The 26,034-nt window shown below is 44.7% G+C and overlaps 1 protein-coding gene across 1 annotated transcript in view; it reads right to left on the reverse strand.

Moving 5' to 3' along the window:
• Window positions 1–26,034, reverse strand: part of SLC5A2 (solute carrier family 5 member 2) — a 196,748-nt gene that overhangs the window by 11,106 nt on the left and 159,608 nt on the right. The window contains exons 11-12 of the mRNA XM_069984784.1: window positions 24,127–24,277; window positions 23,881–24,049 (exon numbers count right to left, since the gene is read on the reverse strand). Coding sequence (XP_069840885.1) covers window positions 23,881–24,049; window positions 24,127–24,277 — 320 coding nt within the window. The remainder of the gene's footprint in view (window positions 1–23,880; window positions 24,050–24,126; window positions 24,278–26,034) is intronic.

The raw sequence follows: 26,034 nt of genomic DNA on the forward strand, positions 1-26,034 counted from the left end.
CATCATGTTCCCCCTTTCCCTTCTTCCCCCTGTAACATATATAAAGGTTTCCATCATGCCCTCCCTTTCCCTTCTTCCTCCTGTAACATATATAAAGGTTTCCATCATGTCCTCCCTTTCCCTTCTTCCCTCCTGTAACACATATAAAGGTTTCCATCATGTCCTCCCTTTCCCTTCTTCCTCCTGTAACATATATATAGGTTTCCATCATGTCCCCCCTTTCCCTTCTTCCTCCTGTAACATATATAAAGGTTTCCATCATGTCCTCCCTTTCCCTTCTTCCTCCTGTAACATATATATAGGTTTCCATCATGTCCTCCCTTTCCCTTCTTCCTCCTGTAACATATATATAGGTTTCCATCATGTCCTCCCTTTCCCTTCTTCCTCCTGTAACATATATATAGGTTTCCATCATGTCCTCCCTTTCCCTTCTTCCTCCTGTAACATATATATAGGTTTCCATCATGTCCTCCCTTTCCCTTCTTCCTCCTGTAACATATATATAGGTTTCCATCATGTCCTCCCTTTCCCTTCTTCCCCCTGTAACATATATAAAGGTTTCCATCATGTCCTCCCTTTCCCTTCTTCCCCCTGTAACATATATAAAGGTTTCCATCATGTCCTCCCTTTCCCTTCTTCCCCCCTGTAACATATATAAAGGTTTCCATCATGTCCTCCCTTTCCCTTCTTCCTCCTGTAACATATATAAAGGTTTCTATCATGTCCCCCCTTTCCCTTCTTCCTCCTGGAACATATATAAAGGTTTCCATCATGTCCCCCCTTTCCCTTCTTCCTCCTGTAACATATATAAAGGTTTCCATCATGTCCTCCCTTTCCCTTCTTCCTCCTGTAACATATATAAAGGTTTCCATCATGTCCCCCCTTTCCCTTCTTCCTCCTGTAACATATATAAAGGTTTCCATCATGTCCTCCCTTTCCCTTCTTCCCTCCTGTAACATATATAAAGGTTTCCATCATGTCCTCCCTTTCCCTTCTTCCTCCTGTAACATATATATAGGTTTCCATCATGTCCTCCTTTCCCTTCTTCCTCCTGTAACATATATAAAGGTTTCTATCATGTCCCCCCTTTCCCTTCTTCCTCCTGTAACATATATAAAGGTTTCCATCATGTCCCCCCTTTCCCTTCTTCCTCCTGTAACATATATAAAGGTTTCCATCATGTCCCCCCTTTCCCTTCTTCCTCCTGTAACATATATAAAGGTTTCCATCATGTCCCCCCTTTCCCTTCTTCCTCCTGTAACATATATAAAGGTTTCCATCATGTCCCCCTTTCCCTTCTTCCCTCCTGTAACATATATAAAGGTTTCCATCATGTCCTCCTTTCCCTTCTTCCTCCTGTAACATATATAAAGGTTTCCATCATGTCCTCCCTTTCCCTTCTTCCTCCTGTAACATATATAAAGGTTTCCATCATGTCCTCCCTTTCTCTTCTTCCCCCTGTAACATATATAAAGGTTTCCATCATGTCCTCCCTTTCCCTTCTTCCTCCTGTAACATATATAAAGGTTTCCATCATGCCCCCCCCCTCTTTCCCTTCTTCCTCCTGTAACATATATAAAGGTTTCCATCATGTCCTCCTTTCCCTTCTTCCTCCTGTAACATATATAAAGGTTTCCATCATGTCCCCTTTCCCTTCTTCCCTCCTGTAACATATATATAGGTTTCCATCATGTCCTCCCTTTCCCTTCTTCCTCCTGTAACATATATATAGGTTTCCATCATGTCCTCCCTTTCCCTTCTTCCCTCCTGTAACATATATAAAGGTTTCCATCATGTCCTCCCTTTCCCTTCTTCCTCCTGTAACATATATAAAGGTTTCCATCATGTCCTCCTTTCCCTTCTTCCTCCTGTAACATATATATAGGTTTCCATCATGTCCTCCCTTTCCCTTCTTCCTCCTGTAACATATATATAGGTTTCCATCATGTCCCCCCTTTCCCTTCTTCCTCCTGTAACATATATAAAGGTTTCCATCATGTCCTCCTTTCCCTTCTTCCTCCTGTAACATATATAAAGGTTTCCATCATGTTCCCCCTTTCCCTTCTTCCCCCTGTAACATATATAAAGGTTTCCATCATGCCCTCCCTTTCCCTTCTTCCTCCTGTAACATATATAAAGGTTTCCATCATGTCCTCCCTTTCCCTTCTTCCCTCCTGTAACACATATAAAGGTTTCCATCATGTCCTCCCTTTCCCTTCTTCCTCCTGTAACATATATATAGGTTTCCATCATGTCCCCCCTTTCCCTTCTTCCTCCTGTAACATATATAAAGGTTTCCATCATGTCCTCCCTTTCCCTTCTTCCTCCTGTAACATATATATAGGTTTCCATCATGTCCTCCCTTTCCCTTCTTCCTCCTGTAACATATATATAGGTTTCCATCATGTCCTCCCTTTCCCTTCTTCCTCCTGTAACATATATATAGGTTTCCATCATGTCCCCCCTTTCCCTTCTTCCTCCTGTAACATATATATAGGTTTCCATCATGTCCTCCCTTTCCCTTCTTCCTCCTGTAACATATATATAGGTTTCCATCATGTCCTCCCTTTCCCTTCTTCCCCCTGTAACATATATAAAGGTTTCCATCATGTCCTCCCTTTCCCTTCTTCCCCCTGTAACATATATAAAGGTTTCCATCATGTCCTCCCTTTCCCTTCTTCCCCCCTGTAACATATATAAAGGTTTCCATCATGTCCTCCCTTTCCCTTCTTCCTCCTGTAACATATATAAAGGTTTCTATCATGTCCCCCCTTTCCCTTCTTCCTCCTGTAACATATATAAAGGTTTCCATCATGTCCCCCCTTTCCCTTCTTCCTCCTGTAACATATATAAAGGTTTCCATCATGTCCTCCCTTTCCCTTCTTCCTCCTGTAACATATATAAAGGTTTCCATCATGTCCCCCCTTTCCCTTCTTCCTCCTGTAACATATATAAAGGTTTCCATCATGTCCTCCCTTTCCCTTCTTCCCTCCTGTAACATATATAAAGGTTTCCATCATGTCCTCCCTTTCCCTTCTTCCTCCTGTAACATATATATAGGTTTCCATCATGTCCTCCTTTCCCTTCTTCCTCCTGTAACATATATAAAGGTTTCTATCATGTCCCCCCTTTCCCTTCTTCCTCCTGTAACATATATAAAGGTTTCCATCATGTCCCCCCTTTCCCTTCTTCCTCCTGTAACATATATAAAGGTTTCCATCATGTCCCCCCTTTCCCTTCTTCCTCCTGTAACATATATAAAGGTTTCCATCATGTCCCCCCTTTCCCTTCTTCCTCCTGTAACATATATAAAGGTTTCCATCATGTCCCCCTTTCCCTTCTTCCCTCCTGTAACATATATAAAGGTTTCCATCATGTCCTCCTTTCCCTTCTTCCTCCTGTAACATATATAAAGGTTTCCATCATGTCCTCCCTTTCCCTTCTTCCTCCTGTAACATATATAAAGGTTTCCATCATGTCCTCCCTTTCCCTTCTTCCCTCCTGTAACATATATAAAGGTTTCCATCATGTCCTCCCTTTCCCTTCTTCCTCCTGTAACATATATAAAGGTTTCCATCATGTCCTCCTTTCCCTTCTTCCTCCTGTAACATATATATAGGTTTCCATCATGTCCTCCCTTTCCCTTCTTCCTCCTGTAACATATATATAGGTTTCCATCATGTCCCCCCTTTCCCTTCTTCCTCCTGTAACATATATAAAGGTTTCCATCATGTCCTCCTTTCCCTTCTTCCTCCTGTAACATATATAAAGGTTTCCATCATGTCCCCTTTCCCTTCTTCCCCCCTGTAACATATATAAAGGTTTCCATCATGTCCCCTTTCCCTTCTTCCCTCCTGTAACACATATAAAGGTTTCCATCATGTCCTCCCTTTCCCTTCTTCCTCCTGTAACATATATATAGGTTTCCATCATGTCCTCCCTTTCCCTTCTTCCTCCTGTAACATATATATAGGTTTCCATCATGTCCTCCCTTTCCCTTCTTCCTCCTGTAACATATATATAGGTTTCCATCATGTCCCCCCTTTCCCTTCTTCCTCCTGTAACATATATAAAGGTTTCCATCATGTCCCCCCTTTCCCTTCTTCCCCCTGTAACATATATAAAGGTTTCCATCATGTCCCCCCTTTCCCTTCTTCCTCCTGTAACATATATAAAGGTTTCCATCATGTCCTCCCTTTCCCTTCTTCCCTCCTGTAACACATATAAAGGTTTCCATCATGTCCTCCCTTTCCCTTCTTCCTCCTGTAACATATATAAAGGTTTCCATCATGTCCTCCCTTTCCCTTCTTCCTCCTGTAACATATATATAGGTTTCCATCATGTCCTCCCTTTCCCTTCTTCCTCCTGTAACATATATATAGGTTTCCATCATGTCCTCCCTTTCCCTTCTTCCTCCTGTAACATATATAAAGGTTTCCATCATGTCCTCCCTTTCCCTTCTTCCTCCTGTAACATATATATAGGTTTCCATCATGTCCTCCCTTTCCCTTCTTCCTCCTGTAACATATATATAGGTTTCCATCATGTCCTCCCTTTCCCTTCTTCCTCCTGTAACATATATATAGGTTTCCATCATGTCCTCCCTTTCCCTTCTTCCCCCTGTAACATATATAAAGGTTTCCATCATGTCCTCCCTTTCCCTTCTTCCCCCTGTAACATATATAAAGGTTTCCATCATGTCCTCCCTTTCCCTTCTTCCCCCCTGTAACATATATAAAGGTTTCCATCATGTCCTCCCTTTCCCTTCTTCCTCCTGTAACATATATAAAGGTTTCTATCATGTCCCCCCTTTCCCTTCTTCCTCCTGTAACATATATAAAGGTTTCCATCATGTCCCCCCTTTCCCTTCTTCCTCCTGTAACATATATAAAGGTTTCCATCATGTCCTCCCTTTCCCTTCTTCCTCCTGTAACATATATAAAGGTCTCCATCATGTCCCCCCTTTCCCTTCTTCCTCCTGTAACATATATAAAGGTTTCCATCATGTCCTCCCTTTCCCTTCTTCCTCCTGTAACATATATAAAGGTTTCCATCATGTCCTCCCTTTCCCTTCTTCCTCCTGTAACATATATAAAGGTTTCCATCATGTCCCCCCTTTCCCTTCTTCCTCCTGTAACATATATAAAGGTTTCCATCATGTCCTCCCTTTCCCTTCTTCCCTCCTGTAACATATATAAAGGTTTCCATCATGTCCTCCCTTTCCCTTCTTCCTCCTGTAACATATATATAGGTTTCCATCATGTCCTCCTTTCCCTTCTTCCTCCTGTAACATATATAAAGGTTTCTATCATGTCCCCCCTTTCCCTTCTTCCTCCTGTAACATATATAAAGGTTTCCATCATGTCCCCCCTTTCCCTTCTTCCTCCTGTAACATATATAAAGGTTTCCATCATGTCCCCCCTTTCCCTTCTTCCTCCTGTAACATATATAAAGGTTTCCATCATGTCCTCCTTTCCCTTCTTCCTCCTGTAACATATATAAAGGTTTCCATCATGTCCCTCCTTTCCCTTCTTCCCTCCTGTAACATATATAAAGGCTTCCATCATGTCCTCCCCTTTCCCTTCTTCCTCCTGTAACATATATAAAGGTTTCCATCATGTCCTCCTTTCCCTTCTTCCTCCTGTAACATATATAAAGGTTTCCATCATGTCCCTCCTTTCCTTTCTTCCTCTGGTAACATATATAAAGGTTTCCATCATGTCCCCCCTTTCCCTTCTTCCCTCCTGTAACATATATAAAGGTTTCCATCATGTCCCCTCTTTCCCTTCTTCCTCCTGTAACATATATAAAGGTTTCCATCATGTCCTCCTTTCCCTTCTTCCTCCTGTAACATATATAAAGGTTTCCATCATGTCCCCTTTCCCTTCTTCCCCCTGTAACATATATAAAGGTTTCCATCATGTCCTCCCTTTCCCTTCTTCCCTCCTGTAACATATATAAAGGTTTCCATCATGTCCTCCTTTCCCTTCTTCCTCCTGTAACATATATATAGGTTTCCATCATGTCCTCCTTTCCCTTCTTCCTCCTGTAACATATATAAAGGTTTCCATCATGTCCTCCCTTTCCCTTCTTCCCCCTGTAACATATATAAAGGTTTCCATCATGTCCTCCTTTCCCTTCTTCCCCCTGTAACATATATAAAGGTTTCCATCATGTCCTCCCTTTCCCTTCTTCCCCCTGTAACATATATAAAGGTTTCCATCATGTCCTCCCTTTCCCTTCTTCCCCCTGTAACATATATAAAGGTTTCCATCATGTCCTCCCTTTCCCTTCTTCCCCCTGTAACATATATAAAGGTTTCCATCATGTCCTCCCTTTCCCTTCTTCCCCCTGTAACATATATAAAGGTTTCCATCATGTCCTCCCTTTCCCTTCTTCCTCCTGTAACATATATAAAGGTTTCCATCATGTCCTCCCTTTCCCTTCTTCCTCCTGTAACATATATAAAGGTTTCCATCATGTCCTCCCTTTCCCTTCTTCCCCCTGTAACATATATAAAGGTTTCCATCATGTCCTCCCTTTCCCTTCTTCCTCCTGTAACATATATAAAGGTTTCCATCATGTCCCCCCTTTCCCTTCTTCCTCCTGTAACATATATAAAGGTTCAATACAATAGAAAATAATAAAAAATAAAGAATAATAAAAAATTTGAAGTATTGGAGAGAGTTGATGGACAATGAAGATTAAGGGAACAAAAAGGAAAAAAAGAAGAAAGAAAAAGGAAAAATAAAAATGAATAATAAAAATAAAATAAAAATTTTGAAAAAAGTAAAAATAAAAAATAAAAATAAAAATGAAGAATAAAAAATAAAAATCCAATGTTCTATAATATGATTGAAGGTGTCAGTGCAGGGCCCTTGCGCTGTCTTTTTAACAGTTAAAATCGTGATTTACATATAAAATATGTCTCTTAGGGATATTTTATGATCTCTAGCCCCTTATCCTGTACTGATTCCGGACCATGTGACGGTATCGTAATATAGTAATGTTATTCAGATGGTAGCAGTGACGGTATAGCGATATAGATATTATCAGCTGTGCTATAAAGATAAGTTTAGATGGTAGTAATCATTCAATGAATCCCACTTCATGTGCGTCTGTATACAGATAGTATTGGTGGGTAATCCACCTCTCACCCGATATCTAGTAGTCGATGGCCGTGTAAGAGATGAGTTGGTCGGGCTTCAAGTTGTATAGTTGTCCGGTCTCTGTTGTTCTCACTTGCCGGCGTGTGTAGAGTCCGTCCAGCAGCAGTCGCTATGTCCGCATGGTGTTTGAATCTCTGATAACGGTCCCGGTGAGTACAGGGTAGAGGCTGCCAGGGTGACTAAAATGTCTTGGTCAATCAGGTTATCCTTATCAGACGCGTTTCTGGGGTATGCTCACTCCTTTCCTCAGTGAAAATGGAGAACTATGTATATGTAATGATCTTACCGTCTTTTATCTCTTTCTTGGTGATTCTTAAGATATGTGCTGGATTTCCTAGGATTCATCTCCATGTTTTCAGATGGACTCAAATGGCTCCTTGTATATACTTCTCCCTCCCTCTCTTTATTTTTTTCTTTTAAATCATATTATACATATACATTAAGTTCTGTTGTGGGGTTTCATTGTATCTTTACCCACTCACATAGTTGTATTGTGTGCTGATAAAAGATTGAAGTTAGGACAACAAAGTGTGCAGAACAGTTAAGTTCAGAAAATGCGTTTGCATTGGAAACGCATGTGTAGCCTAAAACATAGCCTGTTTATACAATATTACACACAAAAAAGAGTTAAACAGATCTAGAAAGACCTTTATGGTCAATAGGGGACATATTGCAACATAATTCTTATAAAATGAAAGACGCACCTCTAGTCTGAATTGTGACATAATTTTAGTGTACTATGATTAAGTTGGTTCAGTTGGTTCACACGAATCATAGTACACTAAAATTATGTCACAATTCAGACTAGAGGTGCAGTTTCCATTCCATAGGATGCGTTTTCCAATCATTTGGAACCATGGCACAAAAAAGTCCTTATTAACATGTGTACCAACCATAATTACCCATTTATATCAGTCTGCACATCGTGGTACAGACAAGTTATAATTCAGACTATATTTATATTTTACCCATACGTGTTTTCTCAATTCAGCTGTTTATTGCAAATTTTAATTTATTACTATATATATACCTAGTTCTGTTTTTTAGGTTCCGCCTATGACCCCATATATATTATTATATATTATTATATATTTTATTTCAACATTATATATTATACCCATTTTGTCAGCTGTTCTATACTACTTATAATATATTGGGATTATGTCACAATTCAGACTAGAGGTGCGTCTTTCATTTTATAAGAATTATGTTGCAATATGTCCCCTATTGACCATAAAGGTCTTTCTAGATCTGTTTAACCCTTTTTTTTGTGTAATATTGTATAAACAGGCTATGTTTTAGGCTACACATGCGTTTCCAATGCAAACGCATTTTCTGAACTTAACTGTTCTGCACACTTTGTTGTCCTAACTTCAATTTTTTATCAGCACACAATACAACTATGTGAGTGGGTAAAGATACAATGAAACCCCACAACAGAACTTAATGTATATGTATAATATGATTTAGATAAAGAAAAAAATAAAGAGAGGGAGAAGTATATACAAGGAGCCATTTGAGTCCATCTGAAAACATGGAGATGAATCCTAGGAAATCCAGCACATATCTTAAGAATCACCAAGAAAGAGATAAAAGACGGTAAGATCATTACATATACATAGTTCTCCATTTTCACTGAGGAAAGGAGTGAGCATACTCCAGAAACGCGTCTGATAAGGATAACCTGATTGACCAAGACATTCTAGTCACCCTGGCAGCCTCTACCCTGTACTCACCGGGACCGTTATCAGAGATTCAAACACCATGCGGACATAGCGACTGCTGCTGGACGGACTCTACACACGCCGGCAAGTGAGAACAACAGAGACCGGACAACTATACAACTTGAAGCCCGACCAACTCATCTCTTATACGGCTATCGACTACTAGATATCGGGTGAGAGGTGGATTACCCACCAATACTATCTGTATACAGACACACATGAAGTGGGATTCATTGAATGATTACTACCATCTAAACTTATCTCTATAGCACAGCTGATAATATCTATATCGCTATACCGTCACTGCTACCATCTGAATAACATTACTATATTACGATACCGTCACATGGTCCGGAATCAGTACAGGATAAGGGGCTAGAGATCATAAAATATCCCTAAGAGACATATTTTATATGTAAATCACCATTTTAACTGTGAAAAGACAGCGCAAGGGCCCTGCACTGACACCTTCAATCATAATATACAACATTGGATTTTTATTTTTTATTCTTCATTTTTATTTTTATTTTTTATTTTTACTTTTTTCAAAATTTTTATTTTATTTTTATTATTCATTTTTATTTTTCCTTTTTCTTTCTTCTTTTTTTCCTTTTTGTTCCCTTAATCTTCATTGTCCATCAACTCTCTCCAATACTTCTAATTTTTTATTATTCTTTATTTTTTATTATTTTCTATTGTATTGAATATTTACTTCTTATAAACTTGTACTGGATTCTACTATATTGTTCTTTTCCAGTTTTCTTTTATATATTTTGGACTGATTTAGTGTGTATGATTATGATTCCTATGACTGTATGAATTTTAAACGTTTTATATATAAAAAAAACTAGCCATACAAGATTTACTCCTAGAGAGCCTACATACTATTTTTATTTTCTATATTATTCTTTGGTGTCGGAACAGTAGTGCACTCGGAGCATATATCTTATGTTTCCTAATATCCAGAGTAGGGTGGAGTCAACATACATATTGTTATCCTCAATAAGTGTAGAGACGGCATCCAAAAATAGTGAAAAAAAGCATAGTTTTATTCACCATTTTTGGATGCTGTCTCTACACTTATTGACCCTGCTATATAAAACTGGGCGCTGGCAGTGCTGGCTTCAGACGCATGCTGTGAGAGATCAGGGAGAGAGCTGCTGCTGGTCAGGGAGAGTGTCAGTGTAGGATATAGCGTTCCAGTAGGCAGGGTATATACTAGCAATACAAACAGACCTTTTATTAATACTATTACTACAGACTGCTGGCTGGGACTTGCAGTGCTGCTACCGCGATGTAACCAGCACACTGTGGTGACCGGCTGCTGGCAGAAAGGGGGCATTAGGTGTTGCATACACCCCACTAAGAAGTGCTCAGTCTACTCTTTTTCGATTTTGGGGCTGATGGTCCTGGTGTACTACATTGTATTGCTGGGATTTGTAGTACATCCTGCATAGAACTTCACTGCTCATTGTAAGGGGGTGTCACAGCGTGTGTGTATAGTTCCTGCCAATGCCAGATTGTACCGTACAGCCCCCCCTAAACTAGTGGGTACTACACTGTATTGCTGGGATTTGTAGTACACTACCCCTCAAGGGATGATTCCTTTGCATGAGACAATTGCCAGATCCTCAAGGATCAGTCAAATTCAAAATCAAAACAAAGGTGGGGGGAGGTGGTGAGTCACATTATGCAGGAAATGCAGTCAAATTGAAAATTGAAAGGGTGGTGGCGGGGGTAGAAGTAAGTAGTTACATTATGCAGGGAATGTTACCCCAACTGCTGCAGTCAAATTGAAAATCGAAAAGGTGCTGGGGGTAGAAGGCTACCTGTTGGCTACTGCTGGGCCTTAACTGGCACCCATGTGGACTACTGGTGTGCTTGCCCATGCCTCCATGTTGGCTACTGCTGGGCCTTAACTGGCATCCATGTTGACTACTGGTGTGCCTGCCCTTGCATCCTTGTTGCTGGGCCTTAACTGACATCCGTGTTGACTACTGCTGGGCCTTAACTGGCATCCATGTTGACTACTGGTTTTTGACAACACAGATTGCTGGGTGTTCACCCTCCTGGACCCTTGGTAGAAACCGAACTTTTCCACTGTCATTCCTGCCGAGGAACGCAGTATGAGAGTGAATCAATATCAACAGGCCCTGGTGCAGAAGCTGAAAATGTACTTCCCATCTGACACCACTAGCGCCAGGGGACGTAGTTCTGTGGGCCAAAGAGTGGGGGAGAGGAGTGGTGGAGCAGGCAGCTTGTCAAGGGGCAGGGGAACACTCTCCGAGGCCTGTGACAGTTTCATGGCAGCCCAGCAAGACTATGTTCACCGTCCCCAGTCTAGACAGAGTAGTGGGGAAGTCTTCAGGAAGATGGTGAGGGAATACCTTGCTGACCATACCAACGTCCTTACCGATCACTATGCTACCTACAACTACTGGGTTTCAAAGCTGGATACGTGGCCCGAACTGGCGCTTTATGCCTTGGAGGTGCTGGCCTGCCCTGCCGCTAGCGTGTTGTCAGATCGGGTCTTCAGTGCAGCTGGTGCCATCAACACTGATAAGCGCACCCGCCTGTCCGCTGACAGGCTGACGTTTATAAAAATTAATAAAGCCTGGATTTCACCTGAATTCAACTGTCCACCCGGGGAAAGCAGCTGAACATGAAGATTCTTGGTATCTCCTCTCTTCCTCCTCCTCCTCTTCCTACAATTCTCAGCCAACTGCCTTGGCATGCAGGGTCTGACCTAATTATTGGGAGGCTCAATTGCTTCCTCACTTCTAATGGTTCTCTGTGTCCTCACTGCCATGCTCTGATGTCACACTACGTCTGCAGAGGAGCGGGACTGGTTGCCGGGAGCCCGCTGATCGCACCCCCGCCAACCAGCCTGCTGTTTTATTTATTTATTTTTGTGTAGCCGTGGCCGGGGCCTCACCACCCCCGGTCGAGAGGCATCAAGTGTATCCTTGATGGTGAGTGCTGACTGACAACTGGCCTAGCCAGTTAGCTGTCAGCATCCGGGTTCATGTCCACTACATATCCCAGCCCCTGGACTCACTCCAATTTTTGGGAGGCTCACTTGCTTCCTCACTGACTTGTAATGGTTATCTGTGTGTTTAAGGCCCTGCTGTGTCTGGCCTAATTTTTGGGTGGGGTCACTTGCTGCCTTACTTACTTGTAATGGTTCTCTGTGTGCTCAATGCCATGCTAGGTCTGGTATAATTTTTGGAAGGCTAACTGGCTACCGCTTCTACTTTGTTCGCTCTGTTCTCACCGCCATGCTGTGTCAGGCTGAATATTTGGGTGGTTCATGATATGCTACCTCTATTTTAATTATTCCCCGTGTTCTCAAATTCCAGGGCCTCTTAAGAAGACTGTATTGTTCTATGTGTCCTTACTGCCTGCCGTCACACTACGGGGAACATTTATTAAGTCCGAAGTTTTTTACGCCAGACTTAAAAATGTCCCCGCATCTCCGGCGCTACGTAGAGGCGGACTGCCTATACATAAATCCCGCGCGCGTCGGTGCGCAGTGCAGAAAACCTACGCCACCCGAAAGGTGGAGTAGGTTTTCGGCGTATATTTTGCCGCGCCCCTGTTCCGCCCCCCTTACACCCCCTTCACACCCCCACCCCGGCCACCCGGCCATTTGCGAATAAAATAATCGGCACTTTCCGCCGATATACACCTTAATACATGTCCCCCTACGTCTGCAGAGGAGCGGGACTGGTTGCCGGGGGCCCGCCCAGCCAGCTGTTTTATTTATTTATTTTTTTTGTCTAGCCGTGGCCTCACCACCCCCGATTGAGAGGCATCAAGTGTACTCTTGATGGTGAGTGGTGAGTGAGAGCAGGCCTAGCCAGTTAGCTGTCAGCACCCGGGTTCATGTCCACTACATATCCCAGCCCCTGAACTCCAATTTTTGGGTGGGCTCACTATATTCCTCACTCCCTTAGCATGGCATTCAGCACACAGAGAGCCATTAAGTGTCTGACCTAGTTTTGGGGAGCCTCACTAGCTTCCTCACTCACTTGTAATGGCTCTCTGTGTGTTCAAGGCCCTGCAGTGTCTGGCCTCACTAGGTGTGACTGCCCTTGCCTACTTTTTGCTGGGCCTTAACTGGCATCCATGTTGACTACTGCTGGGCCTTTACTGGCAGTATAGCACAGATTCCACGCTTCACCTATCTGTATGTTTTTGGGTGTGGGAGCAAACCAGAATGCCCGGAGGAAACCCACGCAAACATGGAGAGAACATACAAACTTTTTGCAGATGTTGTCCTTGGTCGTATTTGAACCCAGGACTCCAGCGCTGCAAGGCTACAGTGCTAACCACTGAGCTACCATGCTGCCCTTGCCTCCATGTTGGCTACTGCTGGGCCTTAACTGGCATCCATGTTGACTACTGCTGACTACTGGTGTGCCTGCCCTTGCCTCCATGTTGACTACTGTTGACTACTGGTGTGCCTGCCCTTGCCTCCATGTTGACTACTGCTGACTACTGGTGTGCCTGCCCTTGCCTCCATGTTGACTACTGCTGACTACTGGTGTGCCTGCCCTTGCCTCCATGTTAGCTGCTGCTGGGCCTTAACTGGCATCCATGTTGACTACTGCTGTACCTGCCCTTGCCTCCATTTTGGCAACTGTTTGGCCGTAACTGGCATCCATGTTGACTACTGCTGAGCCTTAACTGACATCCATGTTAACTACTGGTGTGCCTGCCCTTGCCTCCATGTTGGCTACTGCTGATCCTGCCTGGCCTCCATGTTGGCTCCTGCTGATCCCGGCAGTTCTCTGTGTGCTCAATGCCATGCAGTGTTTGGCTTAATTTTGGGGAGGCTCACTTTCGTCCTCACTCACTTTTAATGGTTCTCTGTGAGCTCAGTGCCATGCTAGGTCTGGTATAATTTTTGGAAGGCTGACTGGCTACCGCTTCTAACTTGTTCACTTTGTCCTCACCGCTATGCTGTGTCAGGCTGAATTTTTGGGTAGTTCATGATATGCTACCTCTGTTTTAATGGTTCCCGGTGTTCTCACCGCCATGCTGTGTCAGGCTGAGTTTTTGGGTGGTCCATATGCCTACCTCTGTTTTAACCAGGCTGTTGCACAGAATTTGGCGTAATGGTGCCATTAGGCAGCCTCAGTCATGCATACATGCTGCCCCTGCTGTTTCTTGTCCATTTCCGTTGTGTTTCCATCAATTTCTGAGGTGGACAGGTTTTCACATGACCTTCTCTCTACCGAACTTGAGTCCCCTCAAAAAATGCTCGAGTCTCCCATTGACTTCAATGGGGTTCGTTACTCGAAACGAGCACTCCAGTATCGGGAAGTACTTGTCTCAAGTAACGAGCACCCGAGCATTTTAGTACTCGCTCATCATGTCCATCATGTCATCCCTTTCCCTTCTCCCCAAGTGAATTATTTTAGATTCGGAAACATTAAAGGAAAAGTCCGGTGAAAAATTTTATTAAAGTATTGTAAAAGTTATGCAAATCACCAATATAGACTTATTATGGGAAATGCTTATAAAGGGCTTTTTCCCTGCACTTACTACTGCATCAAGGCCTCACTTCCTGGATAAAATGGTGATGTCACTTCCTGGATAACGCAGGGACGTCACTTCCTGGATAACAAGGTGATGTCCCTTCCTGGATAATATGGGGATGTCACGACCCGACTCCCAGAGCTGTGCGGGTTGGGGCTGCTAGAGAGGATGATGGCAGAGGGATGCTGTGTCCCCCCAGTGCCCTGTGTCCCTCAGTGTCCCCCTGCCATCATCCTCTCCAGCAGCCACAGCCCGCACAGCTCTGGGAGTCAGGTCGTGACATCACCATGTTATCCAGTGAAGTGAAGCCTTGGGGGGCATGGCCTGACTGCCGATGTAGGAGGACGTGTGCAGCCCGAGCTCCCCGCACAGTGATCCTTCCTGCCACCATCCTTCCCGTGGCCGACACCCCACAAACAGCATCCCGGGGGACATATAGTGTGCCCGAGCAGCTCCTGTGTGAAAAGGTCGGAGATGGTGCGCACATTGCGGAAAAACGCAGAGGAGAAGCCCGGCGGCCCCTCCACCCCGCAGATCCATCATGGCGACGAGGGAGCGCAGCGTGGGAAGGAGACCGCGCCTCGGCCCCAACGACTTGCCCGCTCCTCAACCGCCTGGGAGACCAGCTCAGTGGAGGAGGAGAACGATCCCTCAGAATATGAGACAGGTACCGAGGAGAGGGAGCGGGCGGCTGATAGTGTGGAGGGGGCTAAGAGGAGAGAACCCGGAGCCCGGGAGCGGACACACAGCAGCCAGACACATGTGAGTGCACAAGGGGGATCGCAGGACACAGAGCAGCCTACAGATAATCCCACTATAAGGGATGTAACGCAGAGCAGTGCTTCCTTGCATGCACATATTGGAGGTCTGAAGGTAGATATTAACCTCATCAGACAAGACATGAGGAAAGTAAATGAACGTATTGGTGAGGTGGAGGATCAGCTCTCTCCAGTGAAACGTGATCTGAAGAGGGTAGTTCATAATGTGTCCCTGCTAATCAACAAATCGGACGATTTAGAGAACAGACTGAGGCGCAACAATCTGAGGATTTTAGGAATCCCTGAAAGGGCCGAGGGAAAAGATGCAGTGGTCTTTTTTGAAAGATGGCTGAAGGAGAAAATAGGAACTAATAACCTCTCACATCTCTTTGCAATTGAAAGAGCGCACAGGGTGCCCTCTCGCCCTCCACCACCAGGGGGAGCTCCCCGGCCAGTGATCATGCGTCTTCTGCATTTCAGAGACAGGGATGCGATATTGCACCTTGCTAGAGATAATGACAACTTATCCATCAATGGCGCCAAAGTCTCCATTTATCCAGACTTTTCTGCCGAAGTTCAGAAGAAAAGAGCTCAGTTTACTGACATTCGCAGACGCCTGAGGTCCCTGCAAGTCCCCTACTCTACTATATATCCAGCCAAACTCCGTGTGGTAGCCTTGGGTACCACCCACACTTTTGAATGGCCTAAAGCTGCCCTACAATGGCTGGACAACAACGAGAGAGCACTGAGACAGCAAGACTGAGTGTGCGGAGTTCTGGTGTCTTGTCTTGCCTTGCCCTGGTTTTGGCAAGCTCAGCAAGTCGTTTTGAGAATGTTGCAACGTTTCTTCAAGCATAAGTGCCTAACCGTCTTGGTTATGATTTTTGGTCACGGGAACTTATACACCAGCATGTTATTTTGACCTGTGCGGGAGGGTAGGGGGAGGGGATTTTGATAAGCTTAAGAGTTCTGCACGGAGTCTCACTCTTCCTCTCGTTGGGGGGAAAATAATGTTCATGTTTTTATTGTTTATTTCAATGTTGTATATCCAATTTTTGTCTGTGCCAAGTGGAGAGACTGAACGTGGTTTGAAAGGGTATATGTGCAATGAAAGTGTCTTTACGGCTGCAGCCATAATGCTAATACATACTTACCTGCATATACTATGGCGCCCTCCGTAGCTGCAGTGTCTGTCGTAGCCTGGAACATACGGGGTTTAAGGGATTCCACCAAGAGATGTGCAATCTTCTCCTCGCTCCACCCTCTTCAGCCGCTATAGTCTGTCTTTCTGAGACGCACCTACTCCACGCATGCCAGGGGGGTCAGTGTGCTGGTACACCGTAGATCCCTTTTGTGTGCCATGCTTCTAAGATAGACAGCGAGGGGAGATTTGTGTGTCTGCACTGTTCCCTGTATAATGTACCAATGATTCTGGTAGCCCTTTATATACCGCCACCTTTCACAATGGAGGTGCTTAAACATATCCTTACCTATATTGCATCGTTACCTTCAGTGCCTGTATTGCTTATTGGTGATTTTAATATTGTATTGTCCACCTCTCTTGATAGATTGGCGTCCACGAGTTCACAGGGTACATCCCAGCCGACCGCCCTGTCGCGCCTGCTAGGGGAATGTGGTTTCTGCGACCTCTGGCGAGTTCGCCATCCTGATCTTCAACAGTTCTCTTGTTACTCTGGGTCGCATCACTCCCTGTCCTGGATCGACATGGCGGTGGGCTCTCCCGCCCTATTGACGTATGTATCTGAGATAGGATATTTACCAAGGAGCGTGTCTGACCATTCCCCACTGTATGTGTGTTTCAATATGGGGGTGCGGGGGGGAAACGAGATCATGCCCTGGAGGCTGCACCCATTCTGGTTGCAACTCGTGGACATTGATACCTCTATTGATGTAGCTATTCGGGAATTCTTCTGTATAAATGTTCTATATACGCTTTGTGTCTGGGAGACTATGAAAGCATACATGAGGGGAGTTTATATTCAGAAAATCTGCACACATAAAACTAAGTCCAGGAAACTTCAGAACAGAGTTCGAGACACTGAGGGTGCAATGGTGGCAGACCCGACCCCCAGGAATAAGACCAATTGGGAGGAGGCCCAAACTGCCTATAGGGAACATGTACTAAAAATAGCAGAGGAGAAGAGATTTTTTTCAAAAACAACGGTACTTCCAGGAGGGGGAAAGCGCAGGTCACCTTCTAGCCACAATAGTAAAATCCCAGTCTGGCCCGCCACATATTGTTGAGTTAACTAATTCAGGGGGGCAGAAGGTACACACTGATGAGGATATTTTGGGAGTCCTATATGAACACTATTCTGAGATCTACAAATCCACTTTGCAGGTATAGGAGGAAAATATGGAGCAATACCTACACTCCATCCTACTCCCTAGTCTGTCTGACGCCCAAATAGAATTACTTGAGGCACCTTTGCAGTTGGAGTTGGAGGAAGCCCTTCAGTCTTTTTCCAATGAAAAAGCCCCTGGTTGCGATGGCTTTCCCACCGAGTTCTACAAACTACACCAGGAACTCCTCCTCCCACAGCTGCTAAAGGTCTATAAAGAGGCACTGGAGGTTGGGCTTTGGCCGCCGTCCATGCGGGAGGCTATGGTTGTGGTTTTGCCAAAACCAGGTAAAGATTTAACAGACCCTGGGTCTTATCGACCCATCTCCCTTTTAAATAATGACGTTAAGCTCCTCGCACGGGCATTGGCAAATCGCCTAACACAGGTCATCACATCACTGATCCACCCAGACCAATGTGGCTTTATGCCGGATCGTTCAACAGCCCATAACATCCGCAGACTGTATATGAACATCCAGCTTGGGGCGGGGGAAGGTGGCTGTCCGGCAGTGGTCTCACTCAAAGCTGCCAAAGCTTTCGATAGCGTCCAGTGGGCCTTCCTGTGGGCAGTCATGCAGAAAATGGGGTTTGGTCCAGGACATATAGGTTGGGTGCAGCTCCTTTATTCCCAACCTCGGGCTAGAGTGAGGGCAAATGGTGGGATATCAGGTGGGTTTGCGCTGGGGAGAGGCACCAGGCAGGGTTGTCCCCTGTGGCCCTTCCTCTTCGCACTCACGATAGAGCCCTTGGCATGCCTACTGCGCTCCACACCAGAGTTTGAGGGTTTCCGTAGGGGGACGTGGGAGGAGCGCGTATCCTTATATGCAGATGGCCTGTTGATATACGCCCATGATGTTAACAGGTCCTTACCAGTGATTATCTCGCTTATTGAGCAGTTTGGCCGTAGATCTGGTCTATTAATAAAGTGGTCTAAGTCTGTTGTCATGCCCCTACGCCCGCTTCCAGACACTGAACACTTGGCCCGATCAGGCTTACAAGTAGTTAATTCCTTCAGGTACCTTGGAGTCATAATAACGCCAGATGCTAGGGACTTCCTGAAGGTTAACATGAACCCATTATTGCTCAAGTTCTGTACTAAAATTGACACATGGTGCAAACTCCCACTCTCAGTAATTGGTCGGGGTAACTTACTAAAGATGATATTAATGCCGCAACTATTATATATTATCCATAATTCCCCAGTGTGGATTCCTCAGAGGATATTTCATAAAATACAATGTCTATTCCGGGAGTTAGCGTGGCGAACAAACTAGGAGCCCTGCAGAGAAGTAAAGAGGCGGGAGGATTGGCCTTGCCTAATCCATACATATACTTCCTTGCCTCCCAATTACAGCAGATTAGAAGATGGGGATTGCTCCAATCCGTGGGACAGGTAGGGCAGCTGGTGACTTGGGCTGCTGGCCATAGTCTGCCTATTATGGCATAGGAGGCGGGAGACACTACATGGGGTGGGAGGGAGGCCTCTACACTGGCTTTAATGGTTAGAGTGTGGAACAAGGCCAAGGCATTACTAAACATTACTGGGTTCACAACTTATACCCCAATATGGCGGAATCCACACTTACCTGAGTTTTTTTTTAAATTGGAGGGATTCTCCCCATGGGAAAGACGAGGAATAGTATATCTGCATCAGCTAAGACAGGAGGATAACTTTGTATCCTTTGACTATACCAAGGAGAATTATAATATCCCTAACACACAGTTCTACCAATACCTCCAGATACGTCATGCATACACAGCCCAAGAACGTACTGGCCAATGGCCACCCCCTCACATACCACCCTAGCTTACGTCTCCACTGACAACTCGGCCAAGGGTCTTATATCAACGATATATGCTGACTTATTATGTGAACACCTCCAAAAGCCCCCGCTCTCTATTAAAGATAAATGGGAGGCAGATGTGGGAGACATCTCAGATGATCAATGGACTGATGTGCTTGAACTTACTACTAAGGTGTCCATGAGTGAGGCGCAGCGACTCTCACAGCTGTATCTGCTTCACAGGGTATATAAGACTCCAATCCTCCTACATAGGATAGGCTCGTGGCCGGAACCTAATTGCCCCCGTTGTGGTGCTGAGGAGGCAAACTTATTGCATATGATGTGGGGGGGTGTACAGTTGGAGACCTTCTGGAAGGGGGTTGTGGAGATTGGGAGGAGGGCTTACTCGGGGAGCCTCTCTTTTGATCCCAGGGTGTGTATACTGGGGATCCTGGAATTCCCAGATGCGGATGAGCACACTCGTATTGCGGCGCAGAGAATACGGGTTTGATAAAGCAAAGTTATAGCGGCCCATTGGATACAGCGTGTCCCACCCACCAAACGGGAATACATACAGAAAATAATAAACACCCTGAGGCTAGAGCGCGCTGTGTATATCAAAAGGAAGTGCTCTCCAAAATGGGAGAAGATATGGGGAAGATGGGTGGACACCCCGGGCCTCCCGTCTAGGGCGCTGTTGTAGAGTGCCCCCACTTCCTGCCAGTAATGTCATAAATGAATATGTATGTACAGTCGTAGGTGTGATATGCATATGTATGGAGTCTCTCCACGAAGACCCCGCACAATGGTGAGGCAGAGCTCTTTTGTTTCCAATTTAATGATTAAAATATATACACGTACGGTTTCGATTCAGCATATTATGATATATACCGTCGTATGTATACCAACTCTTTCTATTACTGTTGCCTCCTACATAATATTGGTTGGTTTCTTTTTCTCCAATGCCTGGCAATGTTTTTAAGTGTTTTGTTGCTTGTTTTTTGTGCTTAACCCTTTAGGGGACACAGCCAAATTTTTCTAATATGACCTGTGTCACTTTATGCCTCTGTAACTCTGGATGCTTTTATCAATCCTTGTGATTCCAAGATTGTTTTTTCCTGACTTATTCTACTTTATGTTAGTGGTAAATTTGGATCGATACCTTTAGCGTTTTTTTGTGAAAAACTCCAAAATGTTGTGAAAAATGTAAAAATTATTGCATTTCTCTAAATTTGAAAGTTTCTGCCAATAAGGAAGATAGTTCTACCACATAAATTATTGATTAATTCATATCTATAACAAGTCTACTTTATATTGGCAGCATCTGGTGAACATGCTTTAACTTTTTTTGGGATTTTAGAGACCGTAATTGTTTAGTAGCAACTTTCAAAATTTTTGTGAAAATTTAAACTCAGATTTTTTTAGGGACCAGATCAGTTTTGAAGCATATTCTAGGGGCCTGTATACTAGAAAACACCCATAATTCCCCCCATTTTGAAATCGTTACCCTTTCAAGTATTCAAATTGACATTCATACAGTTTTTTAACCCTTTACGCATTTCACAGGAATAACTTCAAAGAAAGTGTGGAAAGTAAAAATTTCCACTTTCTTTGCAGAGATCCCAATTCAATCCTATTTCTTTCATACCGCACAGCTATAAAAAGTAAAGTGTAATAAAACATTTATTCCTCTGAATCTGCAGTTTTTATTAATACCCCATTTGTGGACGTTAAGTGTTGTGCGGGCGCACAACACGGCTCAGAAGAGAAGGAGCACCCTTTGGATTTTGGAGCGTGGATTTGGCTGGAATAAATGTTACAGTTACAGAGCCCCCCTAGTGCTGAGACAGTGGGAACCCCCCACAAGTGACCCCAATTTGAAAACTACACCCCTTAAGGAACGTAACAAGGGGTACAGTGGGCATTTTGACCCCACAAGTTTTTCACAGTTTTTTGCAAAAGAGGCCCATGAACATTAAAAATCACATTTTTCACACTTACACGTTAGTGAAACCCCAAATTTTCCAAATTCCAAAAAGCTTGGAGAAGCAAAAGCCCCCCGATATTTGTAAAGCAATTTCTCCTGAGTAAGAAAATACCCAATTTGTGAATGTAAAAAATTGTACGGGCGCACAACACGGCTCAGAAGAGAAGGAGCACCTCTGTCTGTGTGTGCACTCCTACTGTAGCAGTAAATGCAACAACGTTTACTGACACTAACGAGGGCTGATGTTTATTAACGGACGCTGAATTACACTAACAGACACTGACACTAACGGACGTTGATGCTTACTAACAGACACTGACACTTACTAACGGACACTGACTAATGATTACTAACGGACACTGACTGACACTTACTAACGGACACTGACTGACGCTTACTAACGGACACTGACTGACGCTTACTAACGGACACTGACTGACACTTACTAACGAACACTGACTAACGATTACTAACGGACACTGACTAACGATTACTAACGGACACTGACTGACACTTACTAACGGACACTGACTGACACTTACTAACGGACACTGACTAACGATTACTAACGGACACTGACTAACGATTACTAACGGACACTGACTAACGATTACTAACGGACACTGACTGACACTTACTAACGGACGCTGACTGACGCTTACTAACGGACACTGACTAACGATTACTAATGGACACTGACTAACGATTACTAACGGACACTGACTGACGCTTACTAACGGACACTGACTGACGCTTACTAACGGACACTGACTGACACTTACTAACGGACGCTGACTGACGATTACTAAAGGACGCTGACTGACGATTACTAAAGGACACTGACTAACGATTACTAACGGACACTGACTGATGCTTACTAACGGACACTGACTGACGCTTACTAACGGACACTGACTGACACTTACTAACGGACGCTGACTGACGATTACTAAAGGACGCTGACTGACGATTACTAAAGGACACTGACTAACGATTACTAACGGACACTGACTGATGCTTACTAATGCACACTGACTGACACTAACGGACACTGAATGACGGTTACTAACGGACACTGAATGACGGTTACTAACGGACACTGACTGGCGCTTTCTAACTGACGCTGACTAAGATCTCCCTTATCATTGGGAGCTCACAGGGGAGGGGGTATTTATTATGTGTGTGTGCTTTGTGTATACACTATGTGGATGCAGGCTCTGATCTTCTCACATAGCATTCAGCTAGTGGGGATCAGACCCTGCATCCAACTTCTGTGGTCCTCACTGTCAGACACTGTGATTGACAGCTCTGATCACAGAGCTGTCAATCACAGTCCAGAAAAGCAATGTGACCAGCGTCATTGGACAAACGCTGGTCACATGCTTCCCAGGAGGAGGCCGTCCCTGGATCCCTGAGCTCAGGGTGAGTCCCGGGACCAGGGGGCGTGGCTACCGCGGGTGGGGGGGGAGGGGGCTCCGGTCTCCGATCGTGGGGGGGTCATCAGAGGCAGAGGAGGAGGAGAGAGAGGGATCTCTGCCCCAGCTTCCCCCGGTCCCGGACCTCAGCAGAGACCGGGACCCGGGGGTGCACCGGCATCAGTGGTTCATTACCGATCCCCTGATGCCAGTGATTGCCTTTCCTGGACCCCTGCTATCAGCTGACAGTTTAGTTTCGCCTCCCGATCCGTGTTTACATAGACAGTGATCACCGGGAGCCGGGAAGTTATTGTACGTCCTGGTGCGGAAACTAACCTCCTGCCAGGACGTACTATAACTGCATGGTGCGGCTAGGGGTTAACTGTTTATAACAGAAAAAACTTTTAATAAAAAATATCTGATTAAAAAAAAAAAGGAAGTGAAGCCCTGATGCAGTAGTAAGTGCAGGAAAAAAGCACTTTCTAAGCATTTCCTGTAATAAGTCTATATTGGGGATTTGTATAACTTTTGGAGGGGCAATACAATACTTTAATAAAGATTTTTGCCGGACTTCTCCTTTAAGCTGCAGTTTCCACTGTTGTGAAACTGACTGCCGGGGTTACCTGGTGGCTGTAGAGGTTACTAGGCGACTGCGGGGGTTACCCAATGACTGTAGGGGTTATCCGGTGGCTGTAGGGGTTACCCGGTGGCTGTAGGGGTTACTAGGTGACTGCGGGGGTTACCCAATGACTGTAGGGGTTACCCGGTGGCTGTAGGGGTTACCCAATGACTGTAGGGGTTACCCGGTGGCTGTAGGGGTTACTAGGTGACTGCGGGGGTTATCCGGTGGCTGTAGGGGTTACCCGGTGGCTGTAGAGGTTACTAGGTGACTGTGGGGGTTACCCAATGACTGTAGGGGTTACCCAATGACTGTAGGGGTTACCCGGTGACTGTGGGGGTTATCCGGTGGCTGTAGGGGTTATCCGGTGGTTGTAGGGGTTACAAGGCGACTGCGGGGGTTACCCAATGACTGTAGGGGTTATCCGGTGGCTGTAGGGGTTACCCAATGGCAATGACAATTGGGTACAGCCTGGGGGGTACGGTACTCTTTGGTATATAGGGAATCGCCATCTTACCGGTTCATTGACCCTTTTCACGAAAAGTGCCAGAAAGAAGACAGCTGCAATGGGTGGAGCCAGGAAACTTGCCACGGACTGAATGTAGTCAAACAGCTGGCCTCCTTGTGCCGCCTGGACAACCGGGATCCATGTAATGCTAAAAGCCACAAGGCAAACGGTCCACACCCTGAGACAGAAGGAGATACGTGACGAGGCAGGGGCCACGCTTATCACATGTCCCGGGACTAAGAAATTGATACTGACCGTCCCACCAGGAGCAGCTCCTTCTCAGCCGCCTGCGGCCGCACCTTCCTCCACACATCCATGGTAAACAGGGTCCCGCTGCTGTTAAAGATGGAGGCAAGACTGCTCATGAGGGCCGCCAGCATCACCGCCAGCATCAGACCTTTTAGACCTGGTGGTACAAGGGACAGGTGATCGGAGAGTCATGTGCAGACATGACTCCAACATATAGACTACATATATACATCACACAGACAACATACACACTACATATATATATATACACACACATCACACAGACAAGATATATACATCACACAGACAACATACACATATACACTACATATATACATCATATACACATATATACATCACACAGACAAGATATATACATCACACAGACAACATACATATATAGACTACATATATACATCATATACACATATATACATCACACAGACATCATACACATACACTACATATATACATCATATACACATATATACATCACACAGACAACATACACATATACACTACATATATACATCATATACACATATATATACATCACACAGACAACATACACATATACACTACATATATATATACACACATCACACAGACATCATACACACTACATATATATATATACACACACATCACACAGACAAGATATATACATCACACAGACAACATACACATATACACTACATATATATATATACACACATCACACAGACATCATACACACATATATACATCACACAGACATCATACACATACACTACATATATACATCATACACACATATATACATCACACAGACATCATACACATACACTACATATATACATCATATACACATATATACATCACACAGACAACATACACATATACACTACATATATATATATACACACACATCACACAGACAAGATATATACATCACACAGACAACATACACATATACACTACATATATACATCATATACACATATATACATCACACAGACAACATACACATATACACTACATATATATATTGTAGACATGTCACTGGAGATGTGTTCGAGGGGATGTACATCTCACCTAGGCTGATACATAGTGTGAGATGGTGAGTCCAGGAGGGATCGGTTGCTCGGCAGTGTTATGCTGCTGAGTCCTTATTTATTATTACCGGGCCTGGACTTACATGGAATGGTGGATAGGTTGGTAGTGGGATCTGCCATTCCCTTCCCCCGATCCAGTGTGGGTTTTGGGATCAGGTGAGCTCAGTGTACAGGTCCTCGCTCTCAGCCAGGGGTGATCAGACTGCGTGGTCTGTTTGTTGGGAGCTGGGAATACAGCCGCTGGTGAAGCCTATTCACACCCAGCGATACCGCCTTGAAGTGTCAGATAGGTGACCTGTATGTCAGTAAGCGCCCAGGCGGGCAGGACCTTTTGTTTGTTTGGTTCCTATAAGCGCGGTGTTGCTGTATTTATGTTTTCAGGACGGTTTATGCTGCAAATAAACGCCAAGCTATTATTTTCAAAGCCAAGTCTGATGTGAACTGTGTCCAAACACACCATCCCCCGGGAAGATCCCTACAATTGGTGCTGCGGAGCGGGCAAAACGGTTGCTAGGGGCAACGGTGTGCATCAACTTGGCTACAGCGGCTTATGTCCTGGGTGACGGCTGCTGCTTCACTCCAAAAACAGACAAGCAACATGGAGGAGATGATGAAGCAGCTAATGCAAGTGAGTTTGCAGCAACAACAGGCTCTGACCGCCGCTAACCTGCGCCATGAACAGGCTCTGACAGACGCTAACCTGCGCCATGAACAGGCATTGGCCGCACACCAGCAGGCTAATAGGCTGCAACAACAGGCTCAGGCAGATGCTAAACAGGATCAGGAGGCCGCTAACCTTCGCCATGAGCAGGCTAATCGG

The sequence above is a fragment of the Dendropsophus ebraccatus genome, chromosome 9 (genome assembly GCF_027789765.1).
Source record: "Dendropsophus ebraccatus isolate aDenEbr1 chromosome 9, aDenEbr1.pat, whole genome shotgun sequence".
NCBI lineage: Eukaryota > Metazoa > Chordata > Amphibia > Anura > Hylidae > Dendropsophus > Dendropsophus ebraccatus.